At 41.5% G+C, this 14,839-nt stretch overlaps 1 protein-coding gene across 5 annotated transcripts in view; it reads left to right on the top strand.

Annotated features, from left to right (window-relative positions):
* The window catches only part of TANK (TRAF family member associated NFKB activator), a 299,318-nt gene that overhangs the window by 261,459 nt on the left and 23,020 nt on the right, over positions 1-14,839 (top strand). For all 5 annotated transcript variants that reach the window (XM_085645450.1, XM_085645446.1, XM_085645448.1 and 2 more), the window contains one exon: positions 1,992-2,560. In XM_085645450.1, coding sequence (XP_085501576.1) covers positions 1,992-2,560 — 569 coding nt within the window. The remainder of the gene's footprint in view (positions 1-1,991; positions 2,561-14,839) is intronic.

The raw sequence follows: 14,839 nt of genomic DNA, 5'->3' as shown, positions 1-14,839 counted from the left end.
ACCAGTGGGTCCTAAAATTATCATAACCTGATCAAATCTGACACGCCATAGCTAGTGGCCGAGTAGATTTTTCGAGGCCTGCAAGGACTCCGCCTCAGCATACTCACAGAGGGTTGCACACTTTTGGTTTGTGCCCCCAGACAAGCAGGGGTGTGGACAGGGAAGAATGAAGTTCCAGACTCTTCTGTAGAGGTAGGACTTTAGAAACTTCAAAGAGGTTAAAGAGTATAAATGGTGGACACTCAAGCCCAACTCTTCAAATCATTTCTCGACTTGTGGACTCTGCCAGGAAGAAGGACTGCTCAGCTGTGAAGTCTGCCCTATTGCCCAAGCTCTTCTTTGCTGATCAAGGACTGCTTTGCTGCCCAAGGCAACATAACTCTGGGGGTTAATATACTTACTTAAGAGATTGTTGTTGTGTCTAGTCACAATTTTGACTCATTATAAAGTAGGACGTGGTTCAATACACTTGCTTCAAAGCATAACATATAACATGCAGATCACAGATTTGTATTTTAAGGAGATATCGCTGTGGGTTACTTCTTTTGTCAAAGCACTCCATGTGATACATTTACATCTTAAGTTACAATTCTAATGTAGCACAAAGATGCGACAAATAGACATCAAAGAGTTGCATGCAAACTGCAAAGAATGGGTTTAGAACCTTTATTGTTTTTTCCCTCATACTTGCATTATTCTGAGGTTGCTAAAAATGGTTCCTTTTGGTATGAATACATTCTTATTAGTATATGCAACCCCAACCACTGTGTTACTTTTAAAGTATAGAGTGTCTCCGCAGACCAAGCACTCTTAACACATAATGCCTATCCGTATGGATGACATGTTAATCCTACACCTTGTAGCTCTCGTTTGCTTATGAAACATTTCCATACATGGATTTACACATTTGTATGAGCCATTGTTTATATAATACTTGTGTGATGTGACATGCACTGATCCCCTAGATTGGGATGAGGCGCACTACAAAAGAAATTAAATGAATGCGAGAGAGGGGATGTGGAGAGGTGAGGGGCACTGTTGTAGGGTGGTAGTGAGGCACTCTGTGGAGAAGGAGTTCACAAACGCTAAAGTCAGCCCTCTTTGTTTTCATAGATAATTTAATTCTGTGTCTCATTCTCCTCTTTTTATAGGTATGACCTCTCTATTCTATTAGGTGCCTGTGACTATAAACAAAAACCTTTTGAAGGAAATGGACTAGCTCCTTACCTGTAATCATTATTCTCCCTTAAGGCAAATCTTTGTTTTATTTATAAGCAACCATCCCTCCACCCTGGAGAGTAGACGATGAAGTTAACTATTTTTCCTTCTAGATCCTTGATTTCTGTAAAAAGACAACTAGCTCAACTGTCACGGACAGGGCCTGATGGGGTACTGCTACTGGTTGGAGGGCTTTTCCTTAAAGGTGTGATAGTCTTCTCATGCTGCAACGTCTTGGGCTACATTGTCTTCTTTATGTCTCCAAGTTTTTTCTTTAAAAAGGGATTGTGGAAGAGTTGTTATGTCACTTTTGGTTTTACAGTGACTCTCTGAATTTATAATTCTTGGAAAGGTAATGGAAGTTAGCTTCCTCAACAACAACAAAAAGTGATTCTGAATCATTCGAATGAGTGGGATCATACATTGCTTATGAATATAATGATGGTGTTCCTAGAGGAGAACTAGGATTACAGGTAAGTATTTTTTTATATTTAATTTTTGCATTTTGAGGTCCTCTTTTTTTGAGCTTGGAAGTGTTATTCTATATAAAATAAAAATTATTCGATAATTATTCGATAACTGCATCTCTATTCCCTTTTACCTTCAATTATCAATTCTTCCACCGGTAGCGGCGCTGCCGCTCCCCCCCCCCCTCCCACTCCCCTAGCGCCTTGAGACCCTCACGGGTATGTAGTGCGCTTTATAAATTCCGTGATTGATTGATTGATTTACAACTATCTGCTTTGACAATATTTTTTGCTTCTCCCTCACAGAAGGACAATTCTCCATGCCTATTCAGTGTACAGATTCAGCAGATGAACAAGCAGAGGGACATTTTAAAACTCAGGTTAAAAATGGAGCAAACATGCATGTGTGTACAACAACTGTTGGTCCTAGATGCCTAGAACAGGAAGAGACTGACGAGTGCTCTGTAGCATCACTTTCTCAATTTAGTGTCAAGTTTCCGCCAACGGACAATGACTCTGTTTTTTTGCAGAGCACTCCAGAAAAGACTGTATTATCAGGCCCTGTGGCAGGTGAAAATGTACTCCAAACGAAATATAACCTGCAATTGGATGATAATGCTTTAAGCCTCAGCGATGCAGTTTGTTGCCCATCAGAGGATAAAGGAAATCCGCGTATAACTCAAGTAATAGAAAACATTGCCTTCATTGACAGAGTCCTATCCCCACGCCAGCCAGATGCATTTAAGCAGGATAAAACACCACCTCTAACAGCTGAGGATCATGGTACCAAATTTAAATTCCCAGCTGATGAAACTTCAGACGGAAACAAGAGCCCACTGGAACCTGCCAAACGTGCCATAAGGGGACCACAGCAGGTAAAGGCTTCACAAAAGCTTGTCACATAATGCAACTAGAAATATATTTTATTTTGTATTTAGATTTCAAATACGTTTTTACAATTATTTGCAAAATGTTTCCATTCATTAAAACATTTTATCCAATAATCACTCCTATGTACTTCACATTGAAAGTTCAACCCCCCCTCACCTGTTGGTTTTTGGTAGCACCGCTCACATATTGATCATCCCAAATTCAGAAGCCCTTGGTTAATTGTAACTGTCATTTATGATGTATGGAGATTCACCTGTGCACCAGCATATGGCCATTTTATTTGCGCAGCAGTTAGATGAATCTGCCAAAAGAGTTTTTCCATTGTAATACACAAATGAGAAAACTTCCATATGTTCCCATGGGTTGTGCATTCATACACTTTATGCAAATGGCCTTCACCATCTTGTATTGGTGGCCGGAGCATTGTGCTACAAAGAATGTGCAGATAGACATGTGGCCAGAAGTGATGCTATTGAGTGCCCTGCCAAAGTGCACAGACAATTGGAGCTTGCTGCTCTTGGCCAATTTTAATTTTGGACTTTTTAATTTTGGCTTCAGAGCCTGCCTTTTTCATCCCTGATAGCACAGAGTTAACTGTGGCAAGGAAAGTCAATGTCACTGTGTCATGCTAGTGCGTTGTACACATTTTCCACAATTCAGGAAAAAATCTCCAAGGTATTTCTAAAATGTATATTGACTGTTTGAGCATCTGTGTCAAGATCTTAACTGGCTACTGTCTATCTTAGCCCTGGGATGCCCTCACGCGCTCTATAAGAAACAATAGAATTAAATAGAATAGTGGTTCATTTATTGAGGAAGGATTTATACAGATGTTATTCACAGACTAATATCTCATGGGCCTACATTAGAGTAGCCGAGCTTTGGTCCAAGTTTTGAATTGGAAGTGGATTTCGGATTATGGTGTGCTTTGACAGAGAGTAGAATGTTAAGAAAAGGTGTTATGGGTACATAAGCCATCTGCTTCGATGCTGACAGATTTAGTATGCCTAAATGAGAAGAGCTTACCTGGTAAGTGACCAACTACTAAATTTCAGGCACCCTCAGTGATAGTAAACATGATTTTTGTGGCATATATAAATGTTGTTTGTGAGTAGTTTGTCATTACTTGTGTTTTCCTCTTTCAACGAGGTCTCGGTGGACGATCTAGGGTAAGTGTGAACAGAGCACTTCTCATCAACTTCTCATTACACTTGCAAATACTAAAATTGGTTTGTGTCACTCACAAATTTCATTTTCAGAGTTTTCATGTTAAAATCGTGAATTGGTAATATCCATCTTGTTGTAAAGCGATGAGAAAAACCGTATTAAAACAATTTATGCGAAAATGTCAAATTGACTGTCTACGCCAGCTGGCAGTTGTGAGAAAATATTGACAGTTTGAGGGGGGAAAACGATGCCAAGACAACTTATGAAAAACAAGAAAGTCATGAACCTATGAGCAGGTCAATAACCATGATTTTAGCAAATGGGTTGCACTCATTTTGTCCCCCAGTATTTTTTGCTTTTGACTCCCTGGTTTTTAGACTTTTACTGTGAGTGAGTCTCAATACCGGAGTCTCACTCACAGTAATTGAACTGAGTGCGTTAACTGCCAGTGTCCTTTAATATAAGGCCGCTTCTGTGCAGCTAGGGTAAAAGGCTCTGGGCTGGTTACACATGGACAAGTGTGCACATGTGTAAGGACTGCACATGTGAGACTACTGTCTTGCGCAGCCCAGTAGCTGCGTACAGGTAACCTGTCATAGAATGTACACTTTGGGGTTTGGTGACCTGAGGTAGGCATTATAATGTTAGTGGACATTAATAGTGTACATCTGTATTGCTTTACTGAAGGTTTGTGGTACTTACACTGGTTGCAAATATGGGCGAAATGTGCCCTAAAGTACAATTTTGCTGCACTTAGGCCTACAGGGGCTAGCGAGGTACTACCAATCTGGGGTAACTCATGCACCCCAAGTGTGAATCTGCGGTCCCCAACATCCCACATAAACACATTATGGCACTTTAAGATTTATCCAATTTAGCTGGCTCAGCTCATAATCAGATTCTCCAGTATTGAATCTTTCATAGATTCACATCATTGAATCTTGCCCGTCATCAAAGTTAGAGTCTCACAGTAATTATAACTATTAGTAGTACTTTTTCCAATTAGATAGACTATAATAGCATTTCTGCTTAGGATTGAGGAGCAACCCACATCATGTTGTACATAACCAAAGTTCAGCCAATCAGAACAGAGCTTGCACCCTTTTGCTCCTGTCTATTGGCTTCACACCTCAGATTTCTTACTGCTGTCGTGGATTGGGAGTCTCCCTGAGCTTTGCTCAGTTTTTTTCTCATCAGAACATGACTTTGTAAATTTTGACCTCCAGGTGAACCATATATATTTATCTGTCCTTTACTAGCTGATCTGATTCTACAAGCAGGTGAGAAGGGGCAAAAAAGGGTTTGCAGTGCCCATGTAAAACCTTTAGGAAGATGAGGCTGTTCTCTGAGGATCCTCATAAGGATTGCCTATACTGCCCTCTTCTACTCGACAAACCCAATGACTGAAAATATTGCAGAACATTTTCTGCAAAGACTCTCAAATATCGAGAGGCAAGACTTTTACTAAGGCTTCAGAAGAAAAAAACATCTGATACTCCAGACTCAAGATGAAGAGCCCTGTCCTTGGGCAAAAAAGTCTCTAAAGAGAGAGAGAGATCTGAAAAAGACCTAACTGAACCGCCTAAGAAGACCCTGAAAAAGCAGACAAAAGAAGCCAACACTGGAAAAGGTGACTTCTGCAAGACCCCAGGAGATAAAATGTCAAAAGGTTTCTGAGCCACCAACACCTTTTGATAAGGCATTAGCCTCTGCTGATATCCGGAAACCTTCCTCAGAGAAATCGGGAAAGTTGCTGACCAAATCATTGACAAAACTGCTGACGGCACTGTCTGGCTACATCAACGACATCCAACATCACAGTGTTTTCTGCATCGTTAACTGTAACCGTAGTGTTGATGAGGGGCCTAGAAGCGCAAACTATATCCGTGCTGTCATTGACACCATCGATGGATGCACTGATGGCGGCTCCAACAACGACGCTTTCCAGAACAGCGAAGACGGCACCCCAGAAATAGAGATCTTTGTCCATCAACGGTCATCGCCAAACCAGTTCTGAGGCCAGAATAAACCTCAACTAGCGAGGTTTCACCCCTGCCACAAGTACTTCTTATTGAAATGGGGGATACAGGGGATGATGATGATGACACAGGAGATGATGATGATGACAATGGAGATGAAATTTAATATAAACTTGCCCGTAGATCTAAGGAAAATTCGTAGTCATCGAATAATCGGGCAGCATCCGGACCCTCTAGGATTCATGAAAACGCAGCAGTCGTCGTTGATGAAATAGTAGTCGATGTTGGGGAACGGGAAGAGTAACCCTCTCTATTCTACCATGCACTTTTATAATAAAATCGAAACGAATATGATACATTTTATAATTTAGCGCAGTCATGATTGGCTGGTTGAGATCGTCCGATGCTACGTTTTGGGATCTTAGTACAATTCGAGTCAGTCTGTTCCGGTTTTACTGTTAAAGTCAATTGTTTTCAGTCTTGGCCATCTTCCCACTGTGGCCTTGCTTGGGTACATGGTGAGTACAGTTCACGACGGGGTCTGGAAGACTTTGTCGCTTCTGTGCACTTCACTCCGCACCTCATGGGACAGTGGCCACTTCGTTGTGTAGCGTCAGCGGCCATTTTGGATTTAGGCCCAAACGCCAACTTAAGCGAAACAAACACAAAAGAGTAATTAATGCATAGAAATAATAAATCTAATGTTAACCCCTTACTAAGCCCTCTATGTGCTAGTATTTATCTAGCGTATAGCAACATTTAAAGCAATTATATTCACCATTTTGGTCCTCCTCCTGGGCAACATTACAAGACATTACATAAGCAACATATATCATGCAGTATTCTATTTACTACATTTACTACTGTTAGTATGCGTACGGATTTTAGTCATAAAGGTTATTTAGCCATGCAATATGCAATCCCACGTGTAATTTGGTTATTAGTAATATTGGTTTAATATACATGCAAACTCATTTAATAATATTATAATTAATAGATTAATCATTTAGTATTATCATGCATAATGGGGGAGGTATACAACATTTTGTACTACCCGCTCCATCATAGGTTATCCAAAACTTGACTTGGTGGTGATGCAGGCAGCCCAAAGAGGGTCCAGGAATCTGACAGTACCTTGTTCAGCTCCCCCAAACAAGGAGGGTAAGAGGCTGGATAGTATAGGAAAGCGTTTCCCCGCCATGGCAGCAATCCCCATAAGGGCATCCAATGCCCTAACCATACTTGGCAGGTACGATCGCCAAATGGTATCAAACCTAGCTCAGGTTCTAGAGTCCCTGTCGAAAAATAAAAAACAAGAGGCTTAGTCCTCTCTGCAAGAAGGAGAATGCACATCATCAGAGATGATAGACACGGCGATGGATGCAGCCCTAACTATCTTCAGCAGCGGTATTGAGAAGGCAAGGTTAGCGCAAGGCAACTTCTTTTCGGCCAGAAGTGCAGTCAAAACTTTTGGACATACCTTACAATGGTGAGGTCTTGTTTAGAAAACCTAAACATATTGGCGACACCCTGCAATCCATCAAAGCCAACACAGAGACCGCTCGATCCTTAGGAATCCTACAAAAGAGGAGATTTTCAGCCTTTTAAGGCAGAGGACAATACCCTTTTCGTGGAGGATGTCAATCGTATTGATACTAATTGTACTATTAACAGGCGCAGGGTTATCATCAGCAGTTTTCCTAACAGTATGAGCCTTCTCAGACCACAACCTTTTCCAGACAGGCAGCTAAAAGAGGAGTTGCTGCTGCAGCAAAAGGTCAAGAATCCTCCTGAAGAAATTACAAGAAAACTACTCCGGTTGCCTCAGAGCCATCACCTCCCATGTATTTCAGAGACACTCTCTACAGCTGTTCCGAAAACTGGAAATCCATCTCCTCAGACAGTTGGGTCCTGGACATCATAAGATATAGTCACACCCAAGAGTTTATCCCGAAACCTCCTTACCGCCTGCCTGTCAGACGGTCATACCAACATCTTCAGCTGTTCAGAGCGGAAATAAACTCTCAAATTTTCAAGGGAGAAATAGAAAAAATGCTTCAAAACTGCATACACATAGGTTTCTACTCCAGCTTTAGGCTGCTGAGAAACAACGGGAAATGGAGACAGGTGTTGGGACTCAGACAGCTCAACAAATTTCTAAAAAAAACAATCATTCCAGATGATTATGCTGCAGGACATCTTTCAGTTATTAAACAAGAGAGATTACGACATTGTTGGATCTTCTAGACAAATATTTTCATATCCCCCATACCCATCAGAAAGACGTTATCTCTGATTCGAGGTGGCCAAAGGTCATTACCAATTCGGAGTTCTTCTGTTTGGAATAAAGTCTGGCTGAGAATTTTTACCAAATGCATGACACTAGAAGCAGCCTATCTCAGACGGAATGGACATTTGATATTTCAAGACATAGACGATTTGGTGATAAAAGCATACTCTCTCACAAGGCTACATAGGACTTTACAAGGGGTACCTGGGCCTACATATAAACAAGGAGCGATCCCGCATAACTCCATACATGACAATCATTTTTCTGGAAACTGTCATGAACACAAAGATTCGCAAGATATATCCAACAGAAGAGAGGGTCACAAGGATTATGACACTGGGAACATCGTCATGCATCCCTCTCATCCCGAACTGCTGGGTGTACATGAGTCTGCTGCAAGAAAAACTGGACAAGCAATGGACCCAGGCTCATTCAACAACATTGTCTTGATAAAACCATAAATGGTGTGCACAATGGTGGAAAAAAAAGAAAACATTGCAGTGGGGTCGACATTCCTCAGCAGGACTCCAAGTTTCATTATGAGAACGGATGCTTCAATGGAAGGATGGGGAGCATAACTTGAAAGTAAGCAAAATATGGTCAACTTAAGAAAGGAAGAAACGTAATTCTCCTGGAACTGAATACAGTAGAGTTGGGACTCAAAGCCTTTTTACAGAGCCTGCAGGGGTCAGAGGTCTTGATTCACACACACAACACGACCAATATGTTTTACTTAAAAACAAGGTCATGCACTCTATCCAAGGAAGTACATAACATTTGTAACTGGTGTCTGAAACACAGAATTTCAATGAAACGGAACACGTTCATGGCACAGAAAACCATTGGGCAAATGAGTTAAGCAGGTCACTGAAAGACTGCCACGAGTAGGAGTTATCAGACACTCAACTCAGAAAAATATTCCAGAAATGGGAAATCACATCTCTGGATCTGTTTGAGACTCCGACAAACAAAGAGTGTCCACACTATGCAAGCAGATTCCCGCACAAGGGATCATGTGGGAATGCGCTGCAGATGTCTTTGTCAGGCATTTTTGCATATGCCTTCCCACCAATACCTTTAATCCCACAAATACTAAACAAAATGGAAAGAGAGTCTTGCACTATCATCCTCATAGCTCCAGTGTGGCTGAGGCAATTGTAGTACACAGAGCTTCTCCTAATGTCAGAACAGCAGCATACGTAACTCAAACCAGTCCTAGGATTACTCTACAGAAAAGCTGGGAAAGTGATTCATCCAGACCCGGAATTTCTCAGTTTAGCTGTGAGATTTTGAACACAACAAATTCCATCAGCTAAACATTTCCCAGCAATGTAGAGACATCCTAGCAAAAGCTAGAGCAGAATTCACAAACCGATGATACACTGCTAAAAGTCTACGATTTTGTATTTGGTGTGCTTCTAATGACTGTCATCCTTTCTCCTCGGAGCCTGTGCCGGTCCAACCATACCTTCTATCATTAGGTTGGTCTGGTCTATGTCATAGCTCGATTTGAGTACATCTAGCAGTGATTTCCAGATATAGACATTCTAGCAATAAGAAGTCCCTGTGGTCTATCAAGTTAATAAAGGAATTCTTAAAGGAGCTATTTCAAGCTTTTCCACCGATATGAAAGCCACCAATTTCTTGGCAGTTTAATACAGTATTAACACAGTTAATGAGAGGACCCTTCTAACGTGTCCATAAAGCGGACATCAAACACCTTAAATGGAAAACAGCACTTTTGCTAGCACTTACATCTGCCAGACCTGTTGAAGGGATGCAAGCTTTTACAGTGCAGGAGCTGTATCTGCATTTAAAAATAAAAAGAGTCACCCTGCGTACTAATCCCCGATTCATAACCAAGGTGCCTACGGATTTTTACCTCAACGATTCAATTGTCTGAAAGACGTTTTGTCAGAATCCATCGAGTGAGGTGGGAAGATTACTCCACACTCTTCATATTAAGCGATATCTCAAGTTTTATTTAGAGAGAACTAAGTCCTCCAGAAAATCTGGCCAACTCCCAGTTGCATTTGCTCCTCCCACAAAACGTCAACCAGTGTTAAGAGCAACTATAGCAAGATGGGTATCTGCAGCTATCGCTGTTAGTCATGAAAAAGCAGGAAGACTACTTACATCCAAGGTGTGCTCCCACTCTACCAGAATTGTGGCAACCACAGCTGTTTTCTCTGCAGAAGTACCTTTCCGGACATATGCAGAGCAGCCACGTGGTCTGACAGACATAAATTTACCAGACATTATTGTGTGGATGCTGACAGCAATAAAGATGTAGTGGTGACTCAAGAAGTGCTTTGAAACCGGTTTCAATAAGGTAAGCTTGTTTGTATTTCTTCATAAAGTTTATTATTTGATACTTGGCATTGAGAATATATGAATTTATATGTCTATTACCCGCCTCTGCATACAGTCTCGCTTTTCAGTGGTCTTCTTAATGGTCTACTGCTAACTATTCAGATTCGAGCAGATTAATGCATATAAATCTATAAAAGATTCAGTACTGGCGAAAAAACAAGTGACTTACTTGTACACTGTGGTTCAGTCACGCACCTCATTGATTTTTTTCTCATATCTCATGGGTACTTTTATTAACTTGTGCTTTGAAAACCAAGGTATGAAGCCACTGGGCAAGAGGAAAAGGGTGCAAGCTCTGCGCTTATTGGCTGAACTTTGGTTATGTAAAAAACAATGTGGATTGCTACTCAATCCTGGGGGGAAATGCTATTGTAGTCTATGTAAATGGAAACATTTCTACAACTAGTTAAAATTACCATGGGACTCCCACCTCGATGACTGGGAAGATTCAAGCATGTGAATCAATGAAAGATATCAATACTGGAGAACCACAGTGTACAGGTAAGTAGCTGGCTTCCCCAGTCCTTTATACTTCCTAGTGGGCAAGTGAAATACAATGCTCCCCAGCTGATGGATCGAAGAACATCCCAAAAATAGAGCAATTAAAAGTGCTTGAAGCAGTACCTGGGAAAGGAAGGGGGCGGCAAATCTGCACCTGTAAATTAGCTGGTCACACTGCACTGACCCATTGTAATGAAGGAGAAAGGCCAGATCTCTGAAGCAGACACAGGTTGGACTCGCCTTTGACGTTTTGGTGAGATGGGATCACGCAGCGGTGTCATCAAGGGGAAGAGCCGTAGCTTTCAGTGGAGCTCTTTCCACAGACAACTAGAAGTTGCCATCTTGGTGTGTCCCAGAATGCTGTACAGGAGGGTTGCGACAGGGGTGGAGGGATGATGTTGTCATGGGTGCCCCAGGACTACTATTGGTCTCTCCAGGGTTAATAGTGCTGGCCCTCTTATGTCCGCTGGGGGACAGTTGGGGAATGAACCTGCTGGTGGGCCCCGTATGGTTCCCTTGGGGCAGGTGTGGACTGATCCTGGACTCTGCTGACCCACTGGTCCCTTCAAGAAGAAATGAAGAGGCTCTGAGGCCTGGGAAGTGCAGCAGTAAGTGTGTTGCTGGCTGGTGGTGGATGGGCTGCAAACTTGTTTGGAGCAGGGAGCCAGAAAAGCCAGGTGGTAATGGTTTGGGTTTGAAGGAACATGTTTTAGTGGTGTTTAGATGTTCATGTATATCTTTTGGGTGGTGCTGCATGTGCTGTGAACAGGGCTGATGTTGGTTGGTAGGTATTGGAGACCTTGTGAGTTCTTACAGAGCATTAATGGGGAGGTCTTAAAAACAGTGATATATCTATTTTTCTTGTTTAGGTTAGCCTTGGTGTGGTGGAGGGAGAAGGGCGTGGTAAGATGTTACGTGCCGTTAATGGTATCAGAGGTATGCATTGGTTTGAAACTCTGTTATAAGATTGAGGATAGTGCCTTTGGATTGGGTTTGGTTGGTAAAGTGTTGCTTATGGCCTAGTATTTTTTTTGCGAGAGTCTTTCAGGTCCTGGATATTTAAGTCTCTAGGCAAGTTGATCATTTTGAGAAACGTGGGGTTATTGAATAAAAGCACCAGTTTTGAGATTGCCATAAGGGGCAGGGTTCTTTCTGATGACATGCATTTACTTACAAATAAAGACTAACTGTATGATAAACATGACCCCACTAAGCCTTTAGAGCAGGGTTTCAAATCTTTTCTATAATGAGAGCAACTTCTGATCAACGAAAATAGTCCCAAGCTCCTAATAACTTTGATTACTGTTGCAATAGTGACCACATAAGGTATGACCACAATAGTGTGCACACCTTGCAGGATTATAGTAGTGGCTGCCTAGTTGTATGTCACGATACTGAGTGACAAAATACATCATTTTGTATCCAGAGTGCTGATAATGTAATGTCATGAAGGTACTTGTACATAGGCAAGTATGGGTATAGATAGATATACCTTCAAGATACATAGAAGTGGCGTTAAGAATATAAATATAACCATTTGTTACCTATGTACACTTACTTTCATGATGTTGTGGTTGTCGATATTCTAAACGCAATATTTTGGCAGGATTATATTTAACACTTAACATTGTGATATAAAACTGGCTACCCCAACGCAGGATAGGGGTACCAACAGCAGTGTCAGGAAAAGTTTAGATGGGGAGAAGTAGTACTAGTGGTCAGAGTATACCCAATAATTCCTACTAAACTGGTTCATTCTTGGATTGAGTTAGAAGCTGCCGATACAACAAGGCTAGTAACAAAGTATGTCAATATCGATCCTCATCTTAGAGAAAAGTCCTGCATGTGGTTTGACACTGCTAACAATACTAGGTCAAACGTGGCCAATGTTAGCTATTTACAGAGGTAGATAACCTCTCTATTCCAGAGTCTATTGTTAACTATTTACAGAGACGGACAACCGCTCTATTGCAGAGTCTAGAGAGATATGTAAGGAAATAATAAATATAGACATCTAATGCAATATATGTGATATAGTTGAGGTACTAAGGTGACAGGAGCTATGCAAACGCCTGCACAAGCTACAACTATTAACTCAAAGACAATAAATGCTATAGCGGGACATTTCCCAACTAAACAGAATAAAAAATTGTTTTGGTTAGCGAGGAAAACTTACCAGTTAGAGGAGGTGCTTCCTCACTCTACTCCACAGGACACACATTGAATATTAAATATGATTGCCAATGGGTGTGATATCAACTGTGCCATAATTTCAGGTATGGGTGTTTGCTGTTGTTACACGCCTACACGATATGCCTCCCATAGGCAGAAGTACTGAAACAAATACAGGAGGAGCCTAGAGCTTCACATACAGTAGATTTAGGAATGAAAATTATAGGGAATATAGACACGATTACTGAGATAGTTAGAGATATTAAATGTGATGCACCATTATTGGCTATTCTAAAAATATGTAATGCAACTCCACAAGACCAGAAAGAGGTGGAGTTATCAAAAATAATATCACAAGTTTATGTCTGCAAGGGGAGACATACATTAGAGGTGAGACCACATTGATTTAAATTTAAAACAATGGAAAATAATCATATTCCGCCAGAGGAAAGAAAGCTAGAGATGCAAAGGGGGAGGGGGAGGGGGTAAGAGAGGAGCAATGAAAAATCCCAAGGCGGACTTACAAAAAAGCCACGATTTAGTCATAAAGATTAAGAACATGGAGGATATAATCTTAGAGATAGAAGAGAAATTCGAACTCCGGAGAGAACTCAGGGCCATATTATCAAGGAGCTGCGATAACATTATCGCCGCTTTATCGGGAGGAAACTGCCGCTAAAGCTGCGATAATGGGCTTGATAATATGCCCTTGTGAATTCCCATAGAAGCCCAGGTTCACACCAGAACTAGTTATTGTCTGGAGCTCATTACCATGCTACCAAACATCCCACCTCACACTCACAAGTTATCTCTGGATCACCTAGCACTTCTCAAACAAGAAAGGGGCAATAGAACCAGTCCCTATGCGCCAACAGGGCTCAAGAGTATACTCTGTATATTCCCTCATACTAAAAAAGGATGGGTCCTTAAGACCAATCTTAGATCTCAGGCCCCTCAATTATTTCATCCTTTAAGAACATTTCCACATGGTCACGTTGCAGGATGCCATTCCCCTTCTACAACAGAGCGACTTAATGACCACACTGGACCGAAGGGACACTTACTTTCACATACCCATACACCTTCCTCATCGCAAATACCTCAGGTTCATCATAGCAGTTAAACTATACCAATTCAAAGTTCTTCGGTTTAGAGTCATGACTGCTCCTTGCATCTTCACAAAGTGCTTGGCAGTAGTGACAGCACACTTAATATGACAAAACGTTCATGTATTCCCATAGTTAGATGACTAGCTCATAAAAGCAGCACTCCTTACTAATGTCAACAACACATTTAGTTGACTGTAGATCTACTACACAGCTTGGGGTTCACCATCAGTATCCCCAAACCTCACCTTCAACCTCTTCAAATTCAGCCATCCTTAGTGGCAACACTGAAAACACAGTTGGGGGTTAGCATATCCTAATCTGGCTCTGATACAAAATTTTCAAACAACTCTCTCACTTCCAGTGAACAACACTCACAGTTCGGACTCTCATGCGTCTACTGGGAATTCTGGCGTCTTGCATTGCCATAGTTCCACATGAAAGACTACACATATGCCCACTGCAACATTGTCTCTCATACCAGTGGTCTCAAGCACAGGGTCATCTACAGGATCTAGTGTTGATAGACCACCACACTTACCGTTCTCTGCAATGGTGGAATGCCAACAATCTATTGAAGGAGTGGCCTTTCTTGGACCCAGTGCCTCAAATCATTATAGGATAGGATAATATTTATAAAGCACACTTATACCCCATGGGTGTCAAGGCGCTAAG

Source organism: Triturus cristatus, chromosome 3_1, assembly GCF_964204655.1.
Source record: "Triturus cristatus chromosome 3_1, aTriCri1.1, whole genome shotgun sequence".
NCBI classification, from domain to species: Eukaryota; Metazoa; Chordata; class Amphibia; order Caudata; family Salamandridae; genus Triturus; species Triturus cristatus.
The sequence above is the reverse complement of the archived record's forward strand: the minus strand, read 5'-3'. Positions and strand labels throughout refer to the sequence as shown.